This window comes from Misgurnus anguillicaudatus, chromosome 21, assembly GCF_027580225.2.
Source record: "Misgurnus anguillicaudatus chromosome 21, ASM2758022v2, whole genome shotgun sequence".
NCBI lineage: Eukaryota > Metazoa > Chordata > Actinopteri > Cypriniformes > Cobitidae > Misgurnus > Misgurnus anguillicaudatus.
Window position 1 is genome coordinate 7,445,835 of NC_073357.2, and position 14,606 is coordinate 7,460,440.

The 14,606-nt window shown below is 34.8% G+C and overlaps 1 protein-coding gene across 1 annotated transcript; it reads right to left on the reverse strand.

Annotated features, from left to right (window-relative positions):
* Positions 1–1,065: 1,065 nt before the first annotated feature.
* LOC129427580 (uncharacterized) lies at positions 1,066–10,087 on the reverse strand. The gene is made up of 6 exons (XM_055184192.2): positions 10,003–10,087; positions 7,111–7,178; positions 6,088–6,450; positions 3,307–3,423; positions 2,954–3,044; positions 1,066–1,682 (listed from the first exon to the last, which is right to left on the reverse strand). Exons 2-6 carry the CDS (start codon positions 7,148–7,150, stop codon positions 1,334–1,336), a joined length of 960 nt encoding a protein of 319 aa, XP_055040167.2. The 5' UTR covers positions 7,151–7,178; positions 10,003–10,087; the 3' UTR covers positions 1,066–1,333.
* Positions 10,088–14,606: the final 4,519 nt, after the last annotated feature.

The following is a 14,606-nucleotide window of genomic DNA, read 5'->3' on the forward strand; positions in this document are numbered from 1 at the left end:
CTATTAATATTACATTTTTACCAGATGTTGGTAACAACCCATGCAATCCACAAATTCAAAGAAATCAAAACATAGATGTCCATAAATTAAGTTATCATATAAAATGACACAGGAATTAATATAAAAAGTATTAAACACATACTTACTGAACTGCCATTGTTGGTAATGAAAGCTTCAAGATGCCTCCTGTATGGCGAAATAAGTTGCATGCCTTGCTCATTTTGATCCTTTCATTCACACAAACAGTCTTCAAATCTTGAAGGTTATGTGGGCCTCTTCTATGAACTCTGACCTTTAGTTCTTTCCATAGATTTTCAATTGGATACAAGTCAGATGATTGGATGGGCCTTTCTAGCAGCTTTATTCTCTTTCTCTCTGAAACCAATTGAGAGTTTCTCTGGCTGTGTGTTTGGTTTAAGGTTTACCCATCATGACATGTTTCTTGTGTGACACCTTGGTAATGAGACACTATTATATAGGCCATCAGTTAACTTGGGACTAAACCAGTTGTTATTATTTGCATTATTTCGTGCATGACTAATGCATTACAGACTTTTTATTTGATAATGTAAGGATAACACTGAGCTTAAATACTACATCAGAGTTTAAATAAATATCTTTGTTTGCATTTCGGTAGGGCTGTCAAAACAGTTATCATGATTAATCGCATACAATTTGTTTTGGCATAATATATGTTTTTATTATTTTGTATATAAAAACACACGCATGCATGTATGCATTTAAGAAACATTTACATGTAGATATATTTTATATTATATATACTTTTTTTTTAAAGTGTGTATTTATATATACATAAAAATTACACACAAATATATTATGCAAACACAAGCCTTTATTTTGTATGCGATTAATCACGATTAATCTTATGACAGCCCTAAATTTCGGACTATTCAAACTTTTTAATTTGAATTTCTTTGTTGAATTTTACATTTTTTTAAATTTTATTTAAAAAATAGTTTAATATTGTGAGGACAATGTTATCGCCACATTCATTACAAAAGCAGATGCAAATAACTTTGAATGGCCTAAAGAAAAAGCAACCCCTTTATTTTTAGTGTCTTATTTAATGACTGATTCTGATGCAACAGTTTCAGTGACATTTTTATTATTTTATTTGATAAGTGTAAAAAACTATAAGCCAAACTATATGCTATGAATGTAAATACCTGTTTAATTTCTTATAAACAGAACTGAATATATATGTGAATGATCAGATGTCGTCTTAATATTGAATACAGTGCAAAAGTGAAGTGGATTTATATATCAAATAAAGACAAACAGTAAGACTTTTAATATTTGTGAAAGCTCCAAATCACAATGCATGATCTTCAGATTCATCGGGTGTGTTTGGAGTCTCCACATCCTGACCATCATGTGAGTCTTTAATGTCTAAACTTTGGACCTCCTCTTTGACTTCCCCATACGCTACGGCTTCAGGATATAAGCTAGAGATGTTGCCGTCCTTCCAGGTCACCACAATTTCTCCTGGCTTCAGTTCATTCGTGGATTTACTGTCAGTATGGCTGTTCTGCAGGAGCGGCGTGGAGCAGTTTTTCTCCTGCTTTACCTGATCTTTGATGATGACCTGCAACTCCTCCATTTCAGGTTTCACCCCTGTAACTTTTGTGGATGATCTATATTTGGCAATTTGCTTCCTGCTCCTGAAAGTTATGAACAAATGATAATCAACACATTGCCGTTTGTATTTTAAAGCCAGGCGGACATGGTGGAGTTCTGGGAGTTAACTCTTTCCATGTCAGCATTTAAAAAAAAAAGTTGCCAGCCAGCGTCAGACAGTCAGCATCAGATTTTCACAAAAGTTTAATGCCTTCCAGAACTTTTCTTAGAAATCAGATTCAGAACGATACTCAAAACATACACAAAGTTTTAACTGTTTTTGGATCAGTGGATGCTTTAGTGTTTTATAAGTTGAGTAAGAGCACCACCTAGTGGATCATAGTGGAAATATGGACTACCATAAAAAGGAAAATGTTTTATCTTAATTGACGATATAACTCGTCAGTGGCGGGGAAAGATTTAATGAAGTTATTTAATCTCTATTTAATCTCACTGGTGGCTAATGCTGCGTTTACACCAACCGCAGTAGAGGCGTGAAGCGCGAGTGATTTCAATGTTAAGTCAATGTGAAGACACGTTGACGCGCTTCTGGATGTCTCGCGGCGCGGATGAGGTGTTTGGCGCGGCGCGGAAGACGCGATTCCGCCTCATTGCCGCAAATTGAGCGCCTGCCGCGGTATGTGCAAATGGTGCTTTTTGTGCATTTTGTGTTTGTCGTGAATTGGCGGCTGACACCCGAGTTGAAAAATTTGAACTTGGGGGAATTTCACGGCGGGTTTACCAATCACGAGCCTGGTTGTTGCTGTGGCGGCAGCCCTGCCCGTAGTCACTCATTCAACATGAAGGAACGCTTGATATTGTCCAAAGCAGTCACCCGTAGCTATATGACACAAGTTCTTATTTCTATAGAGACAGGAATAAAAAGGACCTCGCTTGGAAGAGTGTCAGTGAGGACATCGGGCAACCTGGTAAGTTGTAATACACGTTTCACTTTTAAATCACGTGACGTCTATCGACCCGCGCCGTTTATTTTCCGCTATAGTAAGATTACCAAATACAAACCGGTAACTCTCTCGATAATTGCACAATCTAAATCAGTTATCTTGCAAACAGACAACCGCATAGCACTTGCCCCTCCCACAAGAAGCGGATTTTGCCTCTGACGCGCGTCAAATGCTTGCTTTTTCCACTCTAGACGCGCAAATGCATTCAAACCGTTCAAGCAGCAAACTAGGGGCGGTAGACGCAATTTTGACGCCTGAAACGCGGTTGGTGTAAACGCAGCATAAGAGAAACAACTGAGAATTGATAAATCAACTCAGCTATGGGTTACAAAGGTAAAGTCAACACTCACCTGCTACCCATCATATCCATAACCACAATGACACAGCCAATAAGAAGACCCAGAAAAGCAAATCCAAGCATGGCAAACTTCCACGATGTTGCTGTAAAGTATGAAATTTTATATGAGCACGACATTGTGTGTGTTAATGTTTACTTTCTTTATGTGGGACCATTAACAATTTTTATGGAGCAGAGCCTTGTTGCTCATGTTATTATTATTATATTGTTTAGGATGGTATGTATTTTTGAGTTTTCATGGTTGGTTCCTATACTGTATTAACACGTCTGGTGTGAATGTACAGTAAGAATGAATAAATGATTTTTGGGTGCTCTGCCCTTTAAGAGTAAAAGTGTGGTACTCACGGTCCTCTGTGCGGTAATACCACTGTAAAAACTTCATCTGTGCCACTGTCATTTTGGGCTTCTGCATGTCTTCGTCAAAATCACGCTCAAAATCTGTTTCGCTTTGTCTTCTGGATCCTGTAAGGAAGGGTTTAGTAAAGAAAGACAGTTTAAACTATGTCTAATATTAAACATGTGTGCTGTGTTTGTCACCAGTGTTGGGGGTAACGCATTACAAGTATTGCGCATTACGTAATAATATTACTTTTCTGAAGTAACGAGTAAATTAACACATTACTTTATAAATGTACACATTAATATTTAAGTTACTTTTTTAAAAAGTAATGCAAATTACTTTTTAGTTTAATTAATTTAATTTAAAAAAAATAATGTACTGAATTAAACTGAACATATTAACGTAGAATTATGCACCTGAACGGAAACAATTTGAGTCAGAAACGGAGATGGAAGGCCAGAGCTTGACATTTTTGCAATTATAAAAACACCTGCAAGGCCTGAAAGAGATGAAACCTCTGCCAAGTAAGAAAAAGTAACGCAAAAGTAACTTAAAAGTAACATAAGTAACACATTACTTTCCATGAAAAGTAACTAAGTAACGCAATTAGTTACTTTTTTGGGAAGTAACTTAATATTGTAATGCATTACTTTTTACTTTATATTACTTTTAAAAGTAAATTTCCCCAACACTGTTTGTCGCGTTGCTCGCTCTAGATTACTCGCGGGATTTAACATCGTGTCATGCGAATTTTTCAATCAAGTTGAATATTTTCAATTTGGACGAAGACGCGTTGGAGGCGAATAGCGCGTGTTTTTACGGCAAATGCGCTGCTCATATCGCGTCATCGCCCCATGCGAGGACGCATCTGATCGTGTCTTTGCATTGACTTTGTATGTAATATACTCGCGCAAATCGTTGAACTCGCATCTGCTGTAAACCCACAGTTAGGGGCGTGTCCACTGTGGGTGCTGAAACCACGCCCACTCGCAAAAAACTTCAAACTGAATGGAAACTTGCGATTGTGTTAAGTGTTTGGCCTTGCTCAGTGGCTCTAGTGCGTCATCTAGCCACCGTTTAAAGGGACATTCCTCTCTCCTTGAAAACATGCTCATTTTCCAGCTTCCCTAGGTAAACATTTAAACATTTGATTCTTACCACCTTGGAATCCACTCAGCCGATCTCCGGGTATGGCGCCAGCACTTCCAGCATAGCTTAGCACAATTTGTAGTGATATTACACACTGCCCGAAAATTGTCCCCTTGGTTACTTTCAGTAGGAGGGAACTTTTTTCAGGCTGTCGTAATATCACTACGCCTTCTACAGCCATGTTACATCAGCAAAGTCCTTGAATATTACGCCAGTTTGAGAGTATAGTTCCTAGCCATATCTGCCTAGAAAATCAGAACTTTTAATTTTCTGTCGGTCTTAGTACACGATGTAACTACAGAAGAGTCAAGTTTTAAATAGTTTTAAAACTTTTTGTTATTTTTTAACGCAATGCTAATGGTCTTATCAGATTCAGTGGATTATGCTAAGCTATGCTAAAAGTGCTAGCGCCAGACCGGGAGATCGGCTGAATGGATTCCAAAACGGTAAGAATCAAATATTTAACTCTAGGGGAGCTGGAAAATGAGCATTCTTTCAAAAAAAGTGGAATATCCTTTTAAGCCCGCCCAAATAATCCAGAACACACAAAAAATACGGAAAACTGTTTAACGGTGTAACTTCACATTTCAGTACTACATAGTTCACAGTTTTTGTATCGTGTTTCAGCAATACATTTATAACATTTGTAATATTTTTAGAGACAATTCTCTGAAATTACTTTACACAGATTTCAACACTGAAGTTTCTTAACAAAAGAAATATCTCGCTATTTCATCATAAAATGCATTTGGGTTATTTTAGTGACATTTTAAATCATGATTAAATATGTTTTATGCCCAAATACTTTAATTTCGTGCATTAAAAGAATAAATAGCATTTATTGAATGCAATGCAACTAATACAATTACTTTATAATTTATATAATACTACATTTTTATATTATATTAACAAAAATAAGCTTTGCTATAGGGCTATTTAATCAATGTAGATACACATGAAGTGACATTATCAATATTTATTACACGGCTCTCTGGAATGCTTGATTCTGATTGGTCAGTTGAGACATTTGCAGGTTCGTTCTTTTCAAATAATAACCGCTCCAAAGTAATAACGCATAGCTGGTGCTACTTGTATGTTTTAAATCCCTCCACGCCAACAAAGATTACTGTTTGGTGCCATCTTGTGACAAACACTGGACAACCACAATTAAGAATGGAAAAAGTTTGACATTAATTTTAACATGTACGAAAAAACAAAACATTTAAACAGTGAATAGAAGAAAGAACAACGACAAGACACAGAGAGCTTATTGAGACTGAACTTGACAAAATAGAGCATGACAGCTACGAAGCCAACACACAAAAAATTACAGAATGGGCATTAAAACTTCTCAAAGACTGGCTAAAAGAGAAAAAAATGGAGACAGACAAGTTTGAAGCAGAGGATCTTAAGGTATTATGATCATTTTATGCATCTGTGCAAAGTTTCGCGGAAGGATAAAAATGTTAAAAATGCTTCGCGTCGGGTCCTGATCACACTGTCGGGGCTTATTTCCCGATAACTACCGGCTGCCTCTACATTATCCCTTACATAATGACATTCATTTAATAAAACCAATGTTTTTCATAGCTTTTTTTGGCTAGGCTTCATCCCATATGGATTATTTTACCACTCACTCAGTTTGTCTTGGCAGATGTCATCTGCATCCAGAGACGTCCACCTGTGTTGACCTACATCCAGAACGAGTTTTCCTCCCTCTGCACTTAATGACAGTGAATTCTTCACACTGAAAATCTCTTGTGCTTTGCAATGCCATTTGATGTGTTCATCTGAATTACATTTAACGGTTTGGACGGAGTCACTGTGGACGGTGGAGAGACACCTCATGGTGCCTGTGTTTAGCAAAAACCATCTATCCGTCCACATCCACTGCTGGAGATCTGAGTCCAGATTGCATTTCTTTAAATAAACTTCTCCTTCAAATGAGTCCTCGAGACATAAACCTTCTTTAATACTGTGGACCGTAAAGCCCATTGTACCTGGGATTAAAAAGACAGTTAGTGGATTACATGTAGCATATAACTAATTTGCTTTCATTTTTATTAAATCATGGGATATTTTAAATAAACCAATCATATTAGTGAAAATAAAAAAATCACAATTTTAAGGCATATAATGAGAATGAATGATAATCTTGCAGTAAATGTGGGGTGGTTTGTGCTTGTGTGCTGTGATAGCACACAGGTCATATTTCACCTCAAATAAACAAAAAATAAATTACTTTGCATAAAGGAAATACACTTGTAACCTTATTTTTCGTGATTGACTGGTTTCATAAAATTTTACATAATATAAAGAAGATTCTGTAAAACTTGATATCTTTTAATACTGACTGAGTAAAGTCATGACAAAGAAATTTAAATTTAAGAAATTAAAGTAAAATTAATGTTTAAAATCAAACTTTGATGCTTCTTAATTAGATTACGATGGGTTTTTACAGGCAATGTCTAGGTTTTGGGACCATATTTTATAGTTTTCTCATATCTCAATTCTATTTACCATTAAAAGAAAATAACATCACAATGCAAACATCTAATTTGTTATTAAAAACAAAATATCATTAGTTTTTTTTCTTTTTATTAGGATGAAATACTGTATGACAGATTCTCAGGAGGTTCTATGAGACGTGTGTACCATACCAGGCCATGTGAAGCATAATGTTATCCATAACAGGAGCATTGTTCCACTAATACTGCCTCAACAAACCCTGTTTGGACAGAAATTCAGAAAACACGATTATACACGCTTAAATATGAAGGTGCTCAAATGCTACAATGTCACAGAAGAACCATTTTTAATTGCCCTAAATAATCTTTCAATCAAATGTTCTTTAAAGAACTATTTCTTGCTTAACTTTTTACAGTTTAAAACTCTTTATCAGTCACAAGCCCACAGGTGGGCCCAAATTGTTTACGTAAATATTAAACCGATAATGGCTTATTCTAAAATTAAAATATAAACTATATACCATTGGAAAGCTCTAAGAGTAGTTTTTATATTTCACCCCTGTTTTGCAAAAAAAAAAGAATAATGTAGTAGCAGTAATTTAAAACGACTAACCCACAGGTGGGCCCAGGTTGTTATTACATATTTCTGACACTAATTCTGTCCTATTCTAAACATGAAAAAAATCTTGAAATCCTATGCATCATTGGAAAGCTTCAAGAATGTAATTTTCATAGTTTAAAGCCATTTGGTGATAGAAATTATAATGGCATTTTAAGTGTAAATGTCACAAATACATTTTAATTATTATATATTCCTAACACTAATATTCTTTTATTATTTTTTAAAATCTTGACAAACAATATATCATTGGAAAGCTCTAAGAATGTAATTTCATATTTAAAAACTTTTTGCAATAATAATAATAATAATAATAATGCAGTGACAGTTATGTATCAATTTGTGACAAGAGTATGTAACAACCCAATGACACCTAGTGGCCATTGTTGGTAAATTTACTAAAAGTGTAACAAAAAGAACAGTTGTGTGATTTTAAAAGCGGGGTGCATGATTTTTGAAAAACATTTTGGAAAAGCCAACTACCAAAACACACTTGTAGCCAATCAGCAATAAGGGGCGTGTCTACTAACCAACATCGTTGCCTGGGTTGCATATGTGTGGGGCAGGTCTATCAAAAGTCCAGATTCTGTTGGGGTACTAGGGCGTGTTTGTTTAGGTGATTTTAAACAAAAAGTTCATCAAAATTGCCCTAAAACAAAACATGGTATTGGTTTTAAGACGACTTATATGAATGGTTTTGATCCACTTCAAATATTGACTAGTGTAATTGAAGCCTATGGCTTTTGTTAGCATTTTTTACCAAGATACACTTTGTCATTTTATAGATTCTTTCATAGAAAATATATACTTTATAGCATTAGTTTTGTTTATTAAAGAGCAAGTATTATCTGATTCACGATTTTATATTTCCTTTGGCGTGTAGGTGTGTATTAGAACAGGTTAACGTTGACGCGAGTTATCGTCTCCAATGTAAATCTCTTTTCTTGGACTACAACAAACACACGGATTGTAGGCAACAGTTTACTTCCTGGGCCTGTTGATGTGGACACATTATCATAATTCTTCCCGCTTCAGAAATACAGCCTGTAAGTGAACTCCTGTCAGCATTGCATTGTGAGCGAATCTTTCAAACAAGAGCGTCACATTTCTGGCTGACGTCAGAGGTATTCAGGCCAATCACAATGTACAGATTAGCTGGCCAATCAGGGACACATAGCTTTTCAGATCAGTGTTTGAGGAAGGCAGGATATCTGGAGCTACAAAAATGTACAGTATGTGGAAAATGATAAAATATTTTTTGAAACATTAACCAGGCATACACATTGTATTACACCAAATAACAATTTTTAGCAATGAAATAGATGGACTTTAAAATAAACTTAAACTGCTATAACTATTTATGTTTATAATATTAACAGCTGGAGAAACTTCAGTGAATTGCTTCTTTAAAAGAAATCAAGATTAGACTTCTAGACCAGAGCTATACTGATTTGAAGGTAAACATCACCTTTTTACCTCCCCCTCACTCAAAAAATGGGGTAACAGATAAGGAATTAAAGAACCCTTTAAGGAACCTTTTTTTTAAGTGTCTGTTTCCAAATGTATGACGTACATATCAAGTAAAACAAATCAAGTTTCATTACACTTGCAATTTAATTTCTGAAAATATCTCCACCCTGCGCACATCCAGCACATTTTCATACTCTCCGAATAAACGGTACAAAAGCTGTCACTGGGACAGCACAATTTAAAAAGGTCCTAATAAGTTATATGTACCATTTAGGTAGGCGTACATTTGGTAACAATACCTTTGAGGTACTACTATACATTGTTCATTTACAAAAGAATAGCCTACTTTTTAAAAGTGTTTTTGTACCTTTATTTATGAGAGCGCACTTGCTCAAAAATATTCTTTATTACCAGTGACAGTTGTAGGGAGGGGCCAGCGGGGGCCAGTGCCCCTGTGACAACAATCTTGGGCCCCCTTGTGGCCCCCCTAAATGTGGGGTGTGAAATTATTTTTTACAAATTTTTTGCGATCATTGTTTTTTACAATAAACATGGTATTTGGCATTTTAATGCCTTTAGTGCAAAACAGAAAATGATATGACAAGAATAAGGTCTAAATGTAACTGGCCACCCTAACAATGGCCCCAGATTGGCCCCCCCAGTTGAAATGGTTTCAATCCGCCACTGTTTATTATTTGTTTTATTACTGTGAACACTCAAATTATACTTTGCATTTGAATATTTTTGCTGTATAGCTTAAACAACGGACGATTCAGTTTTAATTTAGATGTGTGCTTACTTTGTGGTTATATGTATATTCGCATGAAAATGACTGAAATACATAATACTGCGTGCTATATAAATGTCATTATTTTTGTTTAAACGTATAGATTTCAAAACACAGTATTGTTGTAATTCTTATCAGCTGTTTTAAGACAACAGACCTAAGGATTAAGTTTATCACTGGTAGAAAGAGATGATTGAAATAGACTTACCTGACAAGCTTCAGCAGTAGACGTGAGATGAAACAGAAACACAGATCACACGTTGTGAATGCTTAACCATAGCATAGTTTCCAAAGTTCACGTGGGAGGAGTTCCAAGTCTTTCCTAACATTTTACTGAGGAGTATAAATGTATTTTATATTCACTTACTGTATATGAGGAGACAGTTTTACAAGATAAAGAAGGAATTTATTAGTAACTCATATTCTTTGGCTAATCTAAGAAAGTTTTTGATTTAAATTCAAGTTCAGGATTTTTTTTACAAAGTTTAGGCTACTATCGGAAATGCTAAATTTTAAACAACAAGACTATATTGAAATAAAATAATTTGAGTAATAAGGCACTGTTTGTGATCGGCTGTTTGTAAGGTCATTTACAAGGGTTTTTGTAAATGGCAGTGTTTGGATAACCTTGCTTTAATCTGATCATGTTAGTTCAGCAGAAAACAAATGAGAGTTAAAGAGATTTTGACTCCTCGGTCAAGTACCCCTGCTGAAAAAAACAATAAAACCATTACAGAAAATTCTAATGGTTTTATTGGTTTTGTTGGGAATTTTATTGGTTCTAATTGAATATGGCCCAAAACACACTGCAGTGTATTGTTTTTTGTTGGTCTCTAATAGTATGTATTGGTTCTAATGGAATATGGCCCAAAACACACTGTGTAGTGGTTTTAATGGTAAAAGCTAATGGTTCCTATTGGTATTTTAATGGAAACCATAAGAATTTTCTGTAATGGTTTTATTTTTTTTTTTTCAGCAAGGACCTGATGCTTTGTCTAGGTATTTGCTCATCAAGCCCAGAGATGGGTTTTATTTTTTTATGGCACAAGGGTGAATGAACTAGGTGTCAATGTAATTATTACACAGGTACACGTCACTGTGCCGAGGCGCGAGTATCAGCCTTTTAAATGTCACTGTTTGGGGATGGAAACTGGTGGACAACTGGTTCCTGACCAGTATGAAGCTTTTTAATTACTAATATAATTTTCCACATCCTTCCAGAAGAGTCTTGAGTATACAATGATAAAACAGATGCAAAATTGTTTATTTTTCCTGTCCACAAAATTCACAAGCATATGAAATATTAAGCTTAATATCTCTCCAAAACATATTTAACAGGATAAATTCTGTGTAAAACTTAAGACACTTAAGTTCCGGGTCAATTTGACCCGTTTTGATTTTTAAGCTGTCGGATAAACCAGTTAACCTGTGATTTTATTATTGAAATTTTGTGACTTTTTCTCATTTATGGCCATGAACATGCATGCAAAGTTTGAACTTGCTGATATGTTTTGAAGTGTACCAAAATAATTTTGTAACGATTTTGAGGTTCGCGGGTCAATTTGACCCGTATTTTGTTTTGCTCCAAAGCAACTGTAAAATATTTTTTTAGTGTTTGTTGCTATATTGGTGACATTTTGTCACTTTTTCTCATTTAGGGCCATGAACATGCATGCAAAGTTAGGATACACTGATGTGTTTTGAAGTGTTTTTTTAGCACAAAACTTGTATAATATGTTGGTTATGTTGCCTGTTATGTTGTTTCGTGAGAAAATTTTGAATGCAGGTTTGAAAAAAAAAGTGCATATATGTTGGTTTTTTACTACCCTGAAAAGGGAAAAGTGAGCTTTTCCTCACTCTTTTCAGTACTGATAAAGACTTCCTCAGACCCAGAAAAGTAAATGTGAACTATCATTTCTATTTTCAATGTATATGGAATACTATGAAAAGCAGATGAATTCAGACCCACCGAAAATCCAGAGGTGAATACAGGTGATGCCAGCTGTGCCCCATAAAACATGACACCAAAATAAGCATCATTTGTGTAAAATGCAAGAAGTCAGAAAGCACATGCTTGATATGTGCACATCATGCAAACAGTGATTTCTTGAATTTGTACAATGATCCTCAAGAACAAAAGATGAGCCTGTTTAGAAAAAGAAAAGCTTCATTTCATTTCACAGCAATATTCAATTGTTTATTTAGAATGTTTTAAACATAGGTATGGTAAAAAAAACATGTTGTATTAAAATTTAAAATGTTAAATGTTACAACAGTTTTTGTGCAACATTTGTTAAAACAAACATGTTAAAAATTGTGGTTAAATGCATTTTTTTTTAAATCATACTTTTTAATTTTAAGTGTTTGTAATGTGTGACAAATACTGATGCTAAAATGGTCCTGTTCATAATTAATTCCTTTTTGTTTTTCATAATGTGATATTTAAGGAATTGCATTGAATCCGATGCGGGTCAATTTGACCTGCTCCATCTGTCGATTTTCTGTGCTTTCCACTGCTTCTATTAATGTAAAGCTGCTTTGAAACAATCACCAATTGTGAAAAGCGCTAAAACTGAATTGAATTGAATCAAAATCGTCACAAAAATCGAACACAATACAAGGGTTAATTTTATTATTGAGACAAAATTTGTTCAGTATTTTCCATGTTTTATCAGGTCCATAGGCAGCCTATTGAAAGAGGGGGTTCTTTTTTTCAAAAAGTGGACCTTTTTGCAGTTTTCCTCATCCGTTTGTATTTAATTATGAGGTTCAAACTTCAAACTTTTGGTGACCTTTTATGCACTCATTTGTGCTGGATTAGCTTGACTGCTGTTGTCTTAACAAGCACGCTTTTTGATGCACCTAAAATATTTACTGCATTACCCTGCTGAAAAAACCAGCATACCAGTAAGACCAGTATAGGTTGTGTTTTGGTGCTGGTTTGCTAGTGAACACCAGCTAAACCAGCATCAGCACCAGCATCAGCACCAGCATCCCATGCTGGTCATACCAGCAAGACCAGCATATGTTGTGTTTTGGTGCTGGTATGCTGGTGGCCACCAGCTAAACCAGCATCAAACCAGCATAGACCACCATAATACCAATGCTGGTCCATGTTGGTTTGATGCAGTTTTTCATCAGGGTTGATGTCAAATTGCTTCCTCATGTATCACATTTGTCAGTCCATGCACAGTTCATAAGTTTAAAGACCACACTAACAACAGACAGTGTTGGGGAAGCTACTTTGAAACTGTAGTTAACTAAGCTACAAGCTACTTATCAGTAATAGTAGTTAAACAGCCAAGCGCATCTGAAAAAGTATAGCTAGTTACTACAAAAAGTAGCTAGCTACTTTTTAAACGACTTAGATTTTTTTACAATGACGTAATATTGATTTTAATGAAAAAATATTTTAAGAAAATGATTTGGGATTTAAAACTATACAATTATGATTTTAGTATTCTATATTTATCTCAAACTGATAGTCTTTAAAATTGATAATGTAAAGTCATAAAATAGAAAAAAATAGAGAGCTTGAAAATATTTTTAATGACATATAAACACTTTTATTTCAGCTCTTTATAATTAATAATTATTATAAACGAACTAGGTTGGTAACTAAATAATGTGGTTTGATAAATGCACTAAGTATATAATATAAGTTGGATTTCCTTTTCTGTTTGATTGACAGATGCTAAAGCAGTGGCGCAAACACAACGTGATCTTATAGGTTTGTTACAAAAATTTTTTTTACATTCAATGCTCAGGAGTCAGGACAGATTAGATTTTGGAATAATGGGAAACACGGATTCATCACTGTACTTAAAATAGAAATAGACATTTGATAAAGAATCAATAAAACGGGAGAATTAATTTAAAATTACTCTTACTTGTAGCCTAGGCTATGTGCTTGAACGCAGTCAGACACATTATAATATTTGCTGTTAGTTTTTTTAAGAGACGTGAAATTGGACAAATATGTTCATTGGCAATTAATCTCTTCAGATTCTGCCATCAAGCCTCGGTTCATCACGGATATTATAATATGAGTGTATATCGATTTTACTCCCGCACGTTCTGTACGAAATCATCAAGCTGCCTTTCACACGACATATGGAAACGACAGTCGGAGTACGCCCCCTAGTGGCAGTCGAAATAAAGTTTCAGTTTAGGGAAGCTCATTCCAGCGCAAGAGTCTTCATTCTAATATATTTACCGTGGTGGAATAAATAAATGAATGCAAATGAATGAAACAATAAACAGCTATGCATATATGACAAAGATTGCCAATATTATTTGGAGAGAACATATGAAGACAAGATTAAAATAATAACGTACACAAATTAAATTAATAATGTATTACTTCTTAGTAATCAAAAGTTTTTTTTTTTCAATAGATTCAAGTGTTAAGTTAAACAGAAAGGATTAATCATTGCGACTCTCCATAGGAAATGAATGACTTCCGGTTTATCGTCTGTCTTTTGTCGTGTGCAGAGGAAAGGCGGCTTGAGTCTGATGATTTCGTACACAACGTGCGGGAGTAAAGTCATTTCAATGAAGGGATACACCGTAAACAAGGGGGGCCACATGATAAAAAGGTTTTAGTACAAGTGACTGTTGTTTAATCTTAAAAAAATATAAATATAAACACGAACAATAGCAGAGCAAAACAAATTTTGAAAAAAAAAACTAATTTGCAAAATGCAGATAACCCACGAGATATTTAATTTTATGCCTAAAAGTCCGGGATTAGTCAAATGCTAAAAAACTTTCAAAAACCTTTAGGATACTATATTTGATTCTTATTCAACA